Here is a 16,182-nt window from a genome sequence, read left to right on the forward strand (position 1 = left end):
AGTTTTTCAAAGAAGATAGAGGGCATTTTTTTATTTTGTTTTACAGATGATAATATTTTTAGAGGAAAACCTTTTTGCTCAAGATTATTTTGCCATTTTCTAAACTTAGTTCGTTAGCAATTGTTGTTCTGTTTTCATTCATGTATTTCTTTATTGTTCCTGATATGTACTTTTTTTGTTGCAGATTATGTACAATGTCCTTACTGCCAGAGAAGATTTAGTGAGAATGCAGCTGACAGGCATATAAGTTTCTGCAAGGAGCAGGCTGCCCGCATTACTAATAAAAGCAAATTAGCTACTGACACAAAAGCAAAACCGGCTCCTCGCACACAGGTAAAAGGCTGCAGTGTTAGAGATGCTTTCTGGGAGTTAATTGAACTGTAGTAATGTTACATAGAAATGCAAACAATATCAACTATAACTCACTTTCTTTGTTAAATTCATTTTTGTATTTGCCAAAGTTTGCCCAGAATGATCAGTTCTCTACTGCTTAGCTTTATGCCTACCATTCAGGGGACGTCTTTGGCATCTGCTTCCTGAAAAGGATGCTTAACTTCCAGAGCATTAGAAGCCAATATTGCACAACAAATTATTTGGCCAATCTAAAAAGAAACAAGAAAAGATTTGAGAAGTCAAAATCTTAATCTCTGAAAATGAACAATCTTTCTCCTACTAATTTGAAAGATGTTAATGCCTTCCCCTCCAGATTTAATTAAACTGTTTATGAACTTCTTGGTGACACTGCTTCTGTTATGAATAAAAGAAAAAGATCTAACCTTGGCTTCTTAGTTCTCCAAAACTCTATTTGAGGAAAGCTCTTTAAGTTCATTTAATAATAATTTGGACAGTCCTCATCCTCCTCCATGTTGATCTTCTTGTGGTGGCAAGTGAGCCGTATAAGATCTGCATTTTCAGTGCCAAGACCACACACATCAAATCTCTTTTCAATAAAGTGAAGAATCCCCCTAAACAACTTTTTGAATAAGAGTGGCAAACCATCCTTTCCCCCTCTTTTAGGTTTCATGATCTTCAAGCAAATTGAAAGAATTTGCTACATCTTTGACCAAGATGTCAAATCTATCAAACATTCATTGCCTATTGGACCTTTTATGTGAGTCTAAGGCAAGCTTGCTCCATGTTCACTGAGAACAGCATTAAACTTTCTGAACTTTTCATGGACCTAGATCCAGGGAATATTGTAAAAGACCTGTCCCACTAACTCATGTCTCATTGGCCAAAGAGTGATTCCTGACTGACTCAAAATTGTCTTTTTTAGAAAACATCTACAGATATAGAGGATCTAAATAACTTTTGTACCTGTGTGAGATCTTCCATCCCTTGCTATAGTTATGGAAAGTTGTGTTGCAGTACAATCACAGAACACATGTTTTATAATGATCTTTTAATGAATACCAGTCAGGGTTCAGATAGAGCTGCAGCAGTGAAAGCCCTTTGCTCCAGATAATAGATGAGGCACTTCACATTCTTGATGTTAGCAGCTCTTGTCATCTTCTTCTCAACAAATGAGTTGCATTTGATACTGTGAGACATTCTGCGCTTCTTAAGAATCGTAGTGCATTCATTGGAACCAATAGAGTAGTACCCAGTTTGCCTATTACTTCAGGAATCAGTTGCATCCTATCAAATTCAACATTTGTCTTTGTAGTTCAGTTTGACTCGGTGGTCCTGCAAGGTTTATTACTGGCCTAGACTATTTTCATTGTTTATCTAAAACCCCTTGGAATCGTACTCAAGAATCCTCTAGTATATTTATGGGGACGATGAACAGTTCTGTCATAAGAATGGCTTCTCAAACAGTGTCCTACATCTCAAATTGTGCTCTTGTTCCAGAACTGGGTGATCTCTCACTTTTTGAAAATCAGTCCTTTAAAAACTGACTTTCTACTTCCCTCATCTTCGCATTGGTCTTTACTAGTTCAATTCTGAATTGACTCAAACCCAAATCAATGCAGTGGTCATAACTGCATTTTCAATTGTTGCCTCTATAGGGAATTGGTCAGTTTATCCCAGAACACAATATCACTATTAGTGTCCAGTTTCCTTTATTGATTGATTATAACAAAGCTTTTGTCTGGACTTCAAAAAATACACTGCATCCCCTTCCAGGCAGCATTACATGCAGAGGCATGATTTGCCTTTGGAAATAAAGATTTGACCATGTTACTTTGCTGCTGCTATTGTTTCTGCGGCTTCCTGTGAAAGCCAGGGCAACATAGAAAATGACATGCTTTACCTATAAAATTCATAATAACTATACCCATTGGTTGGGGGCTGAGGGCAGGAGTAGGGAGGAATTTTAAGGCAGCTGTGCAGACCATGAGACATAATCCATCTATTACCCTTCTGCCTTTCTAAAGTTGCAGCCCTGGGGTGCAAGTCAAAGACCGCGGCGGCCGTCAAAGAGGTCGGAGCCAGTAGGGGCAAAAAGCGGAGCCTCAGCCGTGGCCAAACAACTCTGATTGAGACACTAGTCCCGTGCAGAGGTGTATGAACACTGGTGGCAGAAGACTACCCAGATTCAAGTCAGAACTTACCCTGCAGAGGTGAGGATGCTGTGCGCAGCTACTGGGTTACTGTGGGCCCAGCAAGTATCAAGAGGGGAAGAGAGGTGCGTTGTCAGACTCGTGACCTGTGGATCAGAGGAATAGTAGCTTGCGGCCTCTGCTGTTTACTCATCTGAGCCCGCAATTGTTGAAGTAGTGCCAGCGCAGGAGGAGGCCATCGCTAGCGGAGTTCACTGAGACACGTGTGTATGTATGGGGGTGGAGGGGTACTCTGGAGCTGAGTGCCATTACGCGGAATAAGGGGCGAGGCACATATATGAGACTGCAAGCTGCAGCACTCCCTATACAGGTCTGCTGATTGTGCACACTGCTGGTGAAAAGTGGCAGCACATAAATGAAATATAGATGTCACAGTTGGATGATGCTGATAATAATCTGCAAAGCTGTGCAGACCAATCAACAGTGACGTGACGAAGGCTGTGGAGAACAATCACCAATAACTAGCATCACAGAAAAGAGCCCAGGTTTCTGAGATTCAGTTTTAGCACACTCACTTACCGAGAACAGTCCCCTTGCATACGATAGGGGCAATTACCTACAGGAATCTTCAAAGGTTCAGGGCACAACAGGCAATACATTGCTGCAGACCACAGGCGGAGACTGCTTGTACAGCCTAACACATGGCTTGCTGCAGTTATATGACGGAGGCGAGGACCGATGGTAAATCGGATTACATTAAAGGGGTTGGCCTTCTCCTAAACACAATCGCATATCTATTTGCATGGGCCTTGCTGCCCAGACTTACCTCGACCACCTGATATCAGCCGTTTCTCAACAAGTGCTACCCTTTGATGGGGAAGTCAGACAGACAACAAACTCGCCTCACCTTTGAATCAAAAAATACCACCTGACCGCCAGATGACGCACTCTCAGATGTGGAACAACAGCCATGCAACTAAGTCTTCAGTCAGTAGACAGTACAATTGATGCTCTAACTCTAAGGACGGACGACTAACCTTGAGAAACATACGTGGAGACTAACAGCAGCTGAAAATCGTATTTTCAAGGCAGAAGATATCCTGCAAAGCACTAATAAGAAATTACAAAGCAGTGCAAGGACATTCCCTCAAAAGAACCCCTTCATAAGACTGTTAAGCCATCTGCCCAACTCTACACGGAACAGCTGTGTGCTATATTGATCTCTCTAAGGCGAAGTATATATAAATAACAGCTATAACTTGTAAACAATAGGACATGAGATGACTTTACAGACATACTGATTACATGAATGTCCTAGGGAGTGCGGTAAATGAGAGCAAGGCTCACCTTCCTGGTAACCATATAAACTGCTTTCCATCGACTATTGGGGTAGGGTAGGGCAAAATGAAGAACGGTCCTGCAATGATGTCCAGATTACTGGATACAAGATGTCAGTGGGAGGGGGCTGGGAGTTTAGTGGACAATCACTATCTCATGGTCACTTCTGCCACCATGGAGGGAAATCGGTCACCTGGGCGCCTTATGAGGGTACAACCTGTCTGCCAATATTGCGTATTGCTTTATTTAAATGGCTACACTGTATTGTTATGTTGACCGTTTTTGTTATATTCTTTAATAATGGAGAAAAAAGTATTTAGCATGGTTAGGATGCTGAAGTGGGAGGGGGACGAAAGGGAGTTCACTGTTTTATTAACCAATGCCAAGGAATTAGATGCTTTTGCCCTGTGACCCATAATGAGGAGAAGCAGCTGCCCAAACTAAAACATGGGGACAACAAGAAATAATAAGGCTGCCACAAGGGGACAAGATAGGCCTACTAACTTAGAATGCCTGAGGGCTCAATAACAACGAAAAAGACGCAATAGGTACTGGCCTATCTTAACAGGCTTCAGGTATCTATAGTCTTAATACAAGCGACACATCTTACAAGATATACAGAGGGAACAGTAGGTACTCGCTGCGTGAGCTACAGAGGGGCTTTGTCCTACTCCACTTATCCTAGGGGAGTACTCATACTGATAAAAAAGGGGTGCACTTTGTGGACTTTTCTTGTCACATAAATTGGTGAACCCTGCCACATAAGTTGGTCCTCTCTGCCACATAACTCCAGTAGCCCTGCATATAACCAAATCACTTCCATTTACCATCTTCCAATCTACAGCATAAAATGAAATTATTTATTATGTTTTATTATTATTTTGCCCTACTCCCCCAACTAGAGTGAGGACCCAGAGATGACCTAGACATAAAGAGCACGTCCTGCGGTGAGTTATGGTAAAAATGTTTCGTAAAAGGAATGCCCCCCAAAGCGTTATGGGGTGAGTCTTAATGACATGAAAATAGAATGGCAGAAATGAAAGCAGTGTAACCATATGTAGCCCCTAGAGGGCGTAGTGCCTTACATATTTTCAGGCCTACTGCAATACTGTAACATACAAGGCCCTTAAAACACAAACTACTCTCAGCTGTAAAACAATAGTTCATAGGAATATGATCACATCTCCAAAAAAACAAATAAGCACTTCGTGAGTGGTGTGGTGTGGTGTTGGGTGGTTATAGGGGGTAGGCCGCAGGGCCAGTTTTCGACTTAAGTAATTTTAATTTTAATGTTAACGTTTTAAAAAAAAACATAGAAATTCATTGTGAAAAAACTAAGGTTACAGGGGATGTTATAGTTAGGCTCGCATTTAAAATGTGCAAAACCATAGAAATTCAGCAGTTATAGTTAGCTGTTTTAAGTAACTATAAGTCGGTCCCTCACCATGCACTGCTAATTACCCCATATATTGCATCAGTCATGACATCTTCTATGGCATTGTTGAAATTATCACTGCAACATTTGCAATTAAATTATTGATGAGGAAACTGTGCGTTGTGGGGGTACGAATTATAGTTACTTGAAATAACTCTACCTGTAACTGATGAATTTCTATGGTTTTGTAGGTTTGAAATGTGAGCCTAACTATAATGTCCCTGTAACCTGCAAAAAAAAAAAAAAAGAAATGTAAAATTTGTTTTTAAAAAGTGCAGTCTCCCGTGCTTGTTTCAATTTAACCCTTGCCCCTGGTGGGCCAGGTCTGGGGGCATATTAAAATAATTATAATGGAGAGGGGGCGTACGGGGCAGGGCTATGTTAATTAAGTGTGAGAGGGGCCATGTGACCCACCTATCAAGGCCATTTATGACCCCGAGGACCGCCACCTCCCTGGGCAAGGTCTATCTTTTACAGGGCAGGGGAGCTATATACTGTACTGCACCCAAAGTCAGTCGTCTGTTACACCCCCCCCCCCCAACACTGTGCCATTTTCAGCCCCAGGGACCACCACCTCCCTGGGGCCAGGGAGTTTTTTTTGTATTGGGGTGTGGTGGTGTGATGTGACACACGCAACCCCCTCCCTGAGCTGTTTTTGGCCCATGGACTGCCACCACACCCACCACCATCCCTAGCCCACCCCTTCCCTCCTTCCTTTCTTTCTTCCTTCCTTAATATCATAATGATTTCCAGAGCCATTAATGGCCCTGGGAACTGCCACCCCCTAAGGCCGGCTCCAGAGGTGCCACCTTCAGGACATATACGTTTGCTTTCATTTGATAGGAGCTATGACAGCAAGAGAAAAAAACAAACAAACTGCTCATGCCCCCTGAGAGTGGACATTTCAGAGAGCAGGAAAACAAATGAAAAAAGTAATGCCAGCTCCCCCTGGAAGCAGGGAGTCATCAGGGAATGTGAGGGCATTGAGGCTTTTCCCACGCCCATCATCATTGCACAATGGGTAGGGCCAGGGCACCCACCATGAAGTGGCCAAGCCCCAGGAGGTGGGGTCCTTGGGGCCAAAATCGGCCTGGGGAAGGTGGGGCTGCATGGCCCCCTCCCCTTTTACTAATTGGCTGGGCCTCAGGGGGGATGTGATGCCTGGGCGACCCTGCCCCCCTTTTACTAAATATTCTCCTTTAACATTTGTGTAGAAATAATAAACTTGAAAAAAAAACATTGCAAATACGATCCACCCCCAAAATTATGTTTATGTCTAAGATTTCGACTGAACATGCATTCAATGAATCTGTGCAATCTATGCATCTAAATCTATACATTTAAACTTCTGACCTACTACAAACACTTTGTCAAACTTAAAAGATGTACAAAATCGAGTTCCATTTCTTTCCATCTTCACTGTACTTATGCATTTTCTTCTTCATGTTTATAGGTTTGATAAATTTAAACCATTCCCTTGTCCCCAGTGGTGCTTTTATCCTCACCCATTGCTCTACTTGCCTTTCCACATCTCTATTAGGTTGGCAATCATAGCGCTCTTCTGTCAAAAACTCTTGATTCTTCATCCATTCATGTTCTGTAGGGGACCACAACTCTACCTCTCTGTCATTCCATCCACCCTGGAGCAAACTTTTTGTTTTAATTTCAACGCTAAAACAACTCAGTTGCTTTAGTAGAGGACTGGCAAGGTGTTCTATAATAAGCCACACATTCTTTCAGCAATTCCCTTCCACCAGTCAGTCGCTCACCACTTAACATTGCCTTGGAGATGGTTTATTAAGCAGCTTCTGGGAATGACTCCACACCTTTTCAGGAATAGTTCTAACTGCCTAGAGCAGAACTGTATTCCATTGAGTCAAGCTTGAAACAAGGAAACTCTCATTTTGAAACAACCTTTCCAAAGATTGCAACATGCCTCCAGACTGTTGAGTTTCATCCCCTTGTCCTCCAGTCAGCTCGAAAATGTTGGTTAGCAGCACAGATACATACAGAGAGGCATGTTCCTTTCCTCCCTCTCTCCCTATCCAAAGTGGACCTATCAAATACAGTGCCAGGCCAGTTCTTCGTAAAGTAGAGTAAAAAAACTGCAAAGCATCTTGGGATGATTGATTGTTTTGCACATCTTATTACTCTTGCAGTATTCATGGGCTTTCCTGTTTTCGTTTTTTATTTTTTGTGAATTCAGGTTTTTTCAGTGTTTTCCCCAATATTTTAGAAAGTGTAAAAATTAGTGTTTATCAGCATTCACTCTTTTTGTGTAATAATGATGGAATAGTGTATTTCAGGTTTGTAAAAAGAATTTGGCTTTTATTTTGTTCTTTGCTATGTTTATTCCTATAGTCAAGTTTTCTTTTGTACTGTGCCTAGTTCCTTTCTCTGTACCTTTACCTTGGATTTGCTGTTATAAGTGATTTTTCTTTATTTCCCATATATCCATGCCTTCCTGATTTCCCAGCAGTCCACTTCCTGCAGTCCATTCCATCCCCATGTAGACCATAAACATGCATTGTGATATATTTGCAACTAATTAAGATTTGATTGCAGCAGACAGAAGATTGATTGATCATGCATTAGTGCTCTAACGTTTCTTAAGTAATGTATGCTCAATAGGAAGCACAGATTCAGCAAAACTGGCACATGAATCTTTTCTGGGCCTGTACTCGGTTGCTGAACATGTTCATGATAGGACCCTTGTTCTTCTACGTGAAGTGATGCAGCTCTTACAGTCATGCTTTTCAGATTCACAATGCAAAACTAAGAACATTAGTATTGGGTCCAGTGCTTTAGGGAAGGACATTATTTCTATCAGCAACCAAATGTACAGCGATCTTTATTGTCTCCATCTTCATACCTGAACTTTCAGAACACAAAGTTCGGTCCACTTCTCTGTGAAGGAGAATAACATGGTAGTTCTTCTTTTCCTGGGCTGAGATCCTGTTGATAGGTTATCCGTGAATACGTTGGGTGCTACAAAGCAATGTTCACTGAACATTGAGCTGGAGGCATGTTGAGGTGAGGCCTGCTCTGCTGGACTGTAAGTAGGTCCATAAGTCCTGAATGAGTCATAGCAGGAGCATTCATCACAGAACAGTGGTTCAAGGAAGAGACTTCACTTTTACTTTGGTAACCTCTGATACCAAAGTAGTAAAAGTGTAGCAATATCCAGTGTTCTCAGTTTCTACGGTGTATTCGTTATTAGCAATTTTGACTGGGAGTTTGGCAATCACAATAATCTACAGTTCTTTATATCTCCAAGTCTAAATCCAGCCACCGAAAACCTAACCTGATTCTCTTACGTTTTTAATCATTTTAAATGGCCGTCATGTGCTACACTGATCACATTCCCCCTCAAAATGTACAACCTTTCAAAATACGCTCTTTAAGCTTAATTTTTCCAGTCGTCTCTTTAATTTACTTTATCTTCTCCTATTGGATTGCTATGCTTGAGTGTAAACTAATTTCCTCTACTCTTCAGACATAGTTCCATTGGTAACCACATAAACACTCTCTTCTAATCAAACATCTTTTACTGCACTTTTATCCTATACATCGCCACTGACCAACCTAAGCAAACAGTTTCTGTAGATTGACAAACCATGTCCTGATTCTTGTGGAAACTAAATCTGTTCCTTTCTTAACAAATGTTTCCCCAATTCTCTTGTGATCAGATTTCACCATGAATACGTTGCCACACAAAACGTTTCTAAAGTTACGGATAGCTCAATTACTTCTAACGCCGCCTTCTTTGCAACTGAGTGATTCAACTTTAGATTATGAATGCGGTTGTGTGTGGATTATTGTGAATATATCTCTGAGGATGCATGCAAATTATACAAACCTAGTGTAATTGGTCAAAAATACACTAGCAAAACTCATTCTAAATGTTAAGTAATACAAATTTATGTCTCCTGATATAGCCAAATTGCAAAAGCTTCCACTCAATCAAAGGGTAATATGTAATCTTTATGCCTGGCATACAAAACACTTTACGATAGGAGACCTATCCATTTGTCATTGAAATTTTCTTTATGTACCAAGACGCAGTTTGAGATCTCAGAAGGACTATTTACTCAAAGTACCCAGATTTTTAAAAAGGTATGTTGGGTCAGAGAGCTTTTTTGTGGCAGCGGCTAGGCTATGGAGTAGTCTCCCTTTTCAACTTCTGGAGAAACTATTGCTGCCCAAGTTTATTATAAAAAAATAAAAAAATAAAGTCTAAAATCCTTGCTGTTTAAACCCGATTCAATATCACTGAGGGCTTTGTATACAGACATCTAACCTGTGGGCTCGCTGTTTCTTATATGTTAGTCCACAGGTCAGGAGTCTGTACACAAAATCCCCCAGTGGTATTGAATCAATCATAGATATGTTAGCACCCAGGTATCTATGAGTGTATGTTTATGTGCCTAACAAGTAAAAATAAGTAAGTGAATTAATAAATGCTGAATAAAACAATCACATGTGTAAGCCAAAACATGGTAAGAAGCAAGAAATACAATGCAGGGGTCACACTTCGCATGCAGTTGGAGTTGTACTTCTCCTTAACAGTTCTGCAGAACCCTCTGCCTCACATTTACAATATTCTTAAGTGACTGAATGTAGCACACAGTGCTTTCTAAAACTCCTATAAAAGTGGCCAAAAATAAAACAAAAGTCAGTCAACGAAAACAATATTTAATGTAGCAGTGTGGTCCCCTTCCTAACCAAGGAGAACCTCTGTGGAGTACTTCACTGAATGAGTGGTTTCTTTTTATAATATTGAGTTTCCAAATTTCTACCACTCATGCATGAAATGCAAAAGGAAGTTTCTATTTTTCTCCTTGATTTGTAGTTCTTTTTGTTTGCTGCTTATTCAGAGCCCCAAGCTCTTATCTTCAGCCAGCTTGTTGGCAGTAGTTGGAGGTACCGTTAATTGATCTTAAATAACTTATGGCTTGCGTGAAGAATGTTTTGTTTCTGTATCTTGATTAAGGCAACCTTACAACTGTGACATGCTAGCTGTGCAAATACGTAGCAGTGATAATGATCCATGTCTGTAAATGTTCACCAACACCATTGAAAGGAAGCCACTACCAATCATTGTATTTTCTGCCTTGCTGCTGTTAATTGTTTATGCCTTGTAATCCACTACCTCAGTTTTCGATTCAATGCAGATTGTTTTAATCTGACAATTAGCTGGTTATACTTTAGAGGTCCCTGTTGTGGTGCCAAGAGGTAAAGTTCATGAAGTGTGAATGAACATCCTTGTGTTTTTCAACTTCAAAAACTGTGCTGATGGTACTTGAATTCTGCACAGGTGTAGTACAAACCTTACACCCTTCATCTGTCTCCTTATGTCAGGTTATTAAAAGAGAAACATAGAACAATCAAAAGGCTATTGTGTCTTTGCATTCAGACATAATGTGGTAGTAATATACTCACTGGTCTTCTCCCCACCTTTAACCATTAACTTTAGAAGATGTAGGTCACTCCAGACATAAAGCATTATAAAATGTCATCAACTTCGTGGTTGTTTCATGTTCAGATACGTTAGTCTAGAGAAACACATATCTGGGACTCAACAGTTCAATGGGGCTATGTCGATGTACCTGCTGTGCTTTGTTTGACACTCTTCTGTTCTTCACCAACTCGATTTGTTTGTGCTACCCCCTCTTCTACCCGCATCTTTGCATGCATTACTTTTATTTCAGAGTTAAAAACCGGATGGGTCAGTAATTCCATGTCCCTCAAGGCGCACTTGATGCTGCAGCATAAAATTGAGGAAACTAAAACTTTTCTTTTAAATTACGTGCTTTCTTGTAACTTCTCTATTTGTCTATTATTTTCTCCCATCCCTTTTTGTATGTATGACTTTGAATAAATGGAAAACATCTTTCAATACTATCAGTTAGCGATTTACTTAATTTTAAGTTTGTGAAATAGGGTGAGATGTGCTAAACTCCATTCATTTGGCTAACCCAGAAAGTATAACAAAATGTATTTTATCTCAAATATTAAATAATACTTCTGCTTCTTTGCTATATATGTCGATCTCTTAAAACTATCGTTTTTTTTATTACCTAATTATATCTTGATTTTTATTTACAGTACAAACCCCCAAGCCTTAAAAAGACTAATAGCCCAACAATTGTGACTTCAGCTTCCTCACGGTTACCACAGCCCTCAAGCCTTGGAAGAAACTTGGGTAAGATTTTAGATTAATGTGGATTTGTATTGTACTATGTGGAGTAAACTTCCTAATTTCTGCAGGGCAAACTTTTAACTATTCTTCTAAAATAGAGTACAATATAATACATTTAGCATTTTTAATCCCTTAGACGCTTTATGCATCAAGACATTTAAAAAATACCTACAAAATATAAAATGAATGCATTGTAAAATCAGTAAAACTGTTTGGTTTGAGATTAAAAAAAAACTTGTTTTCAAAACGCTGTGATTATTCTCAACTTTTTTGGCCATTTGCATATATCTGGAATAGCAAACATCGTATAATCAAGTCAATGTAAAGAACGGAGAGAAATTCTAATTGCCGAATTTAAATAGAGGATGCAACAAATTGTTCAAATTACGAGACTCTACTTATAGAACTTATGCCTCTTATTTCAGGTACACTCAGCGATGCACTGTTGTGTGTGTGATATAACTATGGCTTGTTAGGGTACACTCCTGACTGGGTGGTGTTAAGAATTGTCTTTCCTTAACCAAGTCTTCAATGGAGAGTAGAATTGATTGGCAGTAGTTTACAGTTTTTATGTGAGGTTATTTGTTCAATACATAATTGCAGATCCTCTTGGGACTTTTTCTGATTGATTATTAGAATGTTATGTTAGGAGTCTGGGAAGAATAAAGCAACTCAAAATGTGAAGAAACTGTATAATTTTGGTACTGCCAGACCTACTATAGAAAGATGTAAATGTTTCTGATGAGACTCATGTTAAAACATGGAGCCTTCCTTCCATTTAATTGGCCTTAGAATTTGCTAACCTCACCTGGCTTTCAGAAAAATGTACTTCTCAGTTTATGAATTTGAGTCCTACTATATTTTCTTGTCTCTATTTCTCAATCTCAGTAAATGTTTTGCATCGTTATGGAGTCTGGATTTTTCTTGCTGGAAATATTATGGAACTGATCACTTTCCATGTTCTTTGCTTCCCACTTGTTTTCGTTTGCTCGTTGCGCCACACTTCATAGTTTTTGTGAAGCGCCTTCTTCTGCTTTCTCTAGTTGAAGTTCTTTTCTTGCAGAAGCATCCTTCTTCAATGGTCTTACGTTTTAATGTTCCTCCTCCTAAGTGGGCCCCAAGTCTTTATTTTTATTTGTAGTTCCTTTACCTTGTGGCCATATACCTCCTAAAACCAGGCAAGGGTGCCATTAGCCTTGAGCACTCACTTATCTTACTCATTATTAATCACTATAGTTTGAAGGTTCCCTTAGCCTTTCACCAGGACGTTCCCATATTTCTATGTATTTCACTTCTCTTGACCTGACCTAGTAAGAATACCTCGCTATCTGTCTAGTGCTCACTACTTCTCTATCCTGCCTTTCAGTATTTCACCGCACTCGCATATATTTTTTCCATTCTACATTGATCCACATATACTTGGGATAGCGTGGTCAACGTTTCCTTAGTTGACCAGTTGGGTGGGGTTGGATCTACTCACCACTTTCCATATGTTATGATCCTTGAATAGCAATCAGTTGTCAAGTACTAACAGGATTTTATGTGATAACATGCACCCTTTTTGTATTGTAGTTGGTCGGTAACTCCCGTTCTCTCAAAAGCATTATATACCGAAATAAAGCCTTCCTCTTTTCCAAAATCCTTCTTTGGTCTTTGTTGGGATAGGCACATGAGACACAGATGAAACAATATTGTGGGAAGCCCTGTTCGCATTGTGTCCTTGACACAGGGACAAGACATCTGGAAATTCTCTCCTCACTCTCGGTGTTACTTTATTTTCTCAACTAACCATCCTCACTTCACATTGCCTGGTAGGTGCAGATGTATATTTCCTCAAGGTGTGAGGCCCTTAAAATATCCTTCCTCTGTCTTGATGTTGGGTATCTCAAAGCAGGGCAGCTGCACCTGAGGGAATGCTTTCCTCCCTGGAAGGCCTTAATGGCAGTTTTTCATGTCTGTTCCTGGGTAGCTTTGGTTTGAGGTAAGTCTAATTACAGTCACCACAGGACGTATGACCCTTACAGAGCATGTTTAAGGGCTGCTAATGAACAGGCAGAGATAAATAAATTTTTCTAAATGTAATCTGTGTTCTAAAACTTTAAGTTAACCAAATAGAGGAGTAATACTGAGTAATCGTCATTGAAAGTGACATTTTCTAGGACGTTCCGAAGCCTAATTTTGAAATGACTTTGTCAACGCATATTAGGCCTTGTCAATTTCTGCTTTAGCCTATGTTGTGGACAGTACTTCTAATCTGTGTAACTGCAGAAAAATACAATTTCACTTACTTTGCAGGATTCCATTCTGAGCAATATCCACCCAGCTCTTGTGAATTTCAAGGCATTCTTTGCTGCTGATATACTTAATCTAAGAACTTTGATCAGGCATGCAAAATTGTTTTACTCTGACATATAATGATGCAGATTGGCCTGTGAGGGTTTGGGACAGAAATACAGACTAACTGCCATAGTTTTAAACGCCCCCATGTGGGTGGTATAAGACCACACTGCAGTCAACATGATATGTTTGACTTTCATGTTACTTGCACTTTATTTACATGTTCTTACTATGAACTTTTCTAAAAACCAAATATATACACGGGAGGTGTTTAGTAACCCCACATTATCCAGAGGTCAATTTAGGCTTACAAATCAGTCAAAACTAAGGAGAACCCTGCAATAAGATGCACTTTCCTACACTTGGCAGATGCCTCCTCACACCCCACCACCGATTGCTCATTTTGGGCAGACTTTCAGAAGCAAAAATAAATGCCTCCTTAAATATGAGCATACTCAACAAATAGCTATTCACAGTTTGTGACCCTTCAGATTTGCCTTGTTGCCACACCACTTTTATTAGTTATTACAATAAAAGACTGTGAACTGTGCTGCTACATATGCCTTTCTCCCCCCCCCCACACCTCTACTCCACTGTTCCCCATCTGATTACTCTAACAGATTTTTGTACATTTTCCCACTGTTTCTGAGCTTTTTATGTCATGTGACTACCTCAGTGTTGTTGGACACAAATGGTACAGAACCAGAACTTCACAAGGAGAGCCTTGAAATTTGATGAAAGTTATAGGTGGCAGTTGCTAACAGTTTTTCGATTCTCAATCAAATGTCTGTCATAGGATGGGAAAGCAATAGGCTTTTTACATATATGCCTGGGCTATAGAACAGTAGCAGTTCCAACTACCCTACATGTCACCGAAAACCATCAAACGATTTGCATTGCCTGTTTGCTGTTGTATACTATTCCATACATTACCAGAGCTTGATGCCCATTTGAGACACAAGTATGCCCTAACAATGGACATCCCTCCTTCAGGCAAAATAAAGGCTTCTCCCTCTTCAGAGGCTCTTACACTTTTGAGGTAGAAACTCTTCAATTGCCTGAAAGAGGACCATATCATTAGAAGACAAAGCACTGGGAAAGTCAAACATAGAGACTCATGATCACAAAATGTTTACTTTAGGAGAAAATCACTTGTGGAATGTTGTGTAACCAGAGTCATTACTGCACCACTGTGCAGTTTGTTTTCTGACCTTGGTGCAAACGGTTGATGCACTACTGACCTGAGGGTCTCACCTTTTGAAGACTGGGTTATCAGAGGATGTTCTCAGAGAGGGCAGTTACTTGAGATGGCCAGCCCTTCTGAAGCTTAATAACCCATCATGCCACAAAGCTGGATTCATGATTCAGAAGCTATTCAGAGCATTGCTGATCAGTGACATCTGAACAGCGAAAAGCTACCTCAGCTGAACAGTCTAGTGCTAATATGAACCTCTTCCTCACAGGATCGTACTCTTCAAGCCCCGTTAACCCACATATGCCTTAAAGACGATCCATGGCAGGAGTTTTGAAACTCTAATTTTTTGCTGACCTTTACCTATTGCAAGAGGTATTTGGAGTACTAAATGCCTAGAGTTTTCAGTAGCTAGTCTTGTACACTTATCAAGTGTAGGATTGTACAATATATCCCGTAGAGGACCTCTGCAACAGAGTATAGCCACCGTATCTATTTATATCCTTTTTAAGGATTTGATTCATATTAAGTTGTATTTACTTATTGAAGAACATTACGATCTGGTGCAGGGTCTTCACCACATGTATCTATTTGGTTCTTGCAGTATCATTGTTCAGTGCCTCTCTGGACAAATGTAAGGCATTCTGCTGACATCCCTTGCACTTTTCTGATCAGCCAGACGTAATACCTCAGGTATAATTAACTTGTTTTCACCTTGATAGGCCGTTATCAGATAGGCTCTTGGTTATTTTTTGTGGCCATTAGTCTTCGTGAATTAGTTCAAGGATGATTAGTCTCTGGAACTGATCCCAAAATGTATTTGTAAATAATCTTGTTTTCCTTATTTTGGCTATTATCTCTGCTCTGTTTCTATTCCTAAAGTACACAATACAGTGATGGATGGAATGCTTGAATTGATCTCACCTACTGGTAATTACTTGGACCACATTCCAATCAATTGTTTTTGCACACCCTGTCACCTCAGTTTGGATCCAGCTATATGCAAATCAGTCTTGACCCTGCTCCATTCGGAACACCCAGCATGAACTGTCAAGCTAGGTTCTCCCTGAATTGGAAAACAAGTAACCCAGGACCTGTTTCGCCCTAGTTATGGGCTCATCAGCCGGGTTTCCAGTGACAGTGTGCAGGGAACCCACATCAATTTCTCACCCTA

General features: G+C 40.1%; 1 protein-coding gene across 4 annotated transcripts in view; it reads left to right on the top strand.

The window, feature by feature from the left end:
- Positions 1–16,182, top strand: part of ZC2HC1A (zinc finger C2HC-type containing 1A) — a 234,617-nt gene that overhangs the window by 89,145 nt on the left and 129,290 nt on the right. For all 4 annotated transcript variants that reach the window (XM_069220395.1, XM_069220393.1, XM_069220392.1 and 1 more), the window contains 2 exons: positions 185–333; positions 11,386–11,482. In XM_069220395.1, the coding sequence (XP_069076496.1) occupies positions 185–333; positions 11,386–11,482 (246 nt within the window). The remainder of the gene's footprint in view (positions 1–184; positions 334–11,385; positions 11,483–16,182) is intronic.

This window comes from Pleurodeles waltl, chromosome 2_2 (assembly GCF_031143425.1).
Source record: "Pleurodeles waltl isolate 20211129_DDA chromosome 2_2, aPleWal1.hap1.20221129, whole genome shotgun sequence".
NCBI classification, from domain to species: domain Eukaryota; kingdom Metazoa; phylum Chordata; class Amphibia; order Caudata; family Salamandridae; genus Pleurodeles; species Pleurodeles waltl.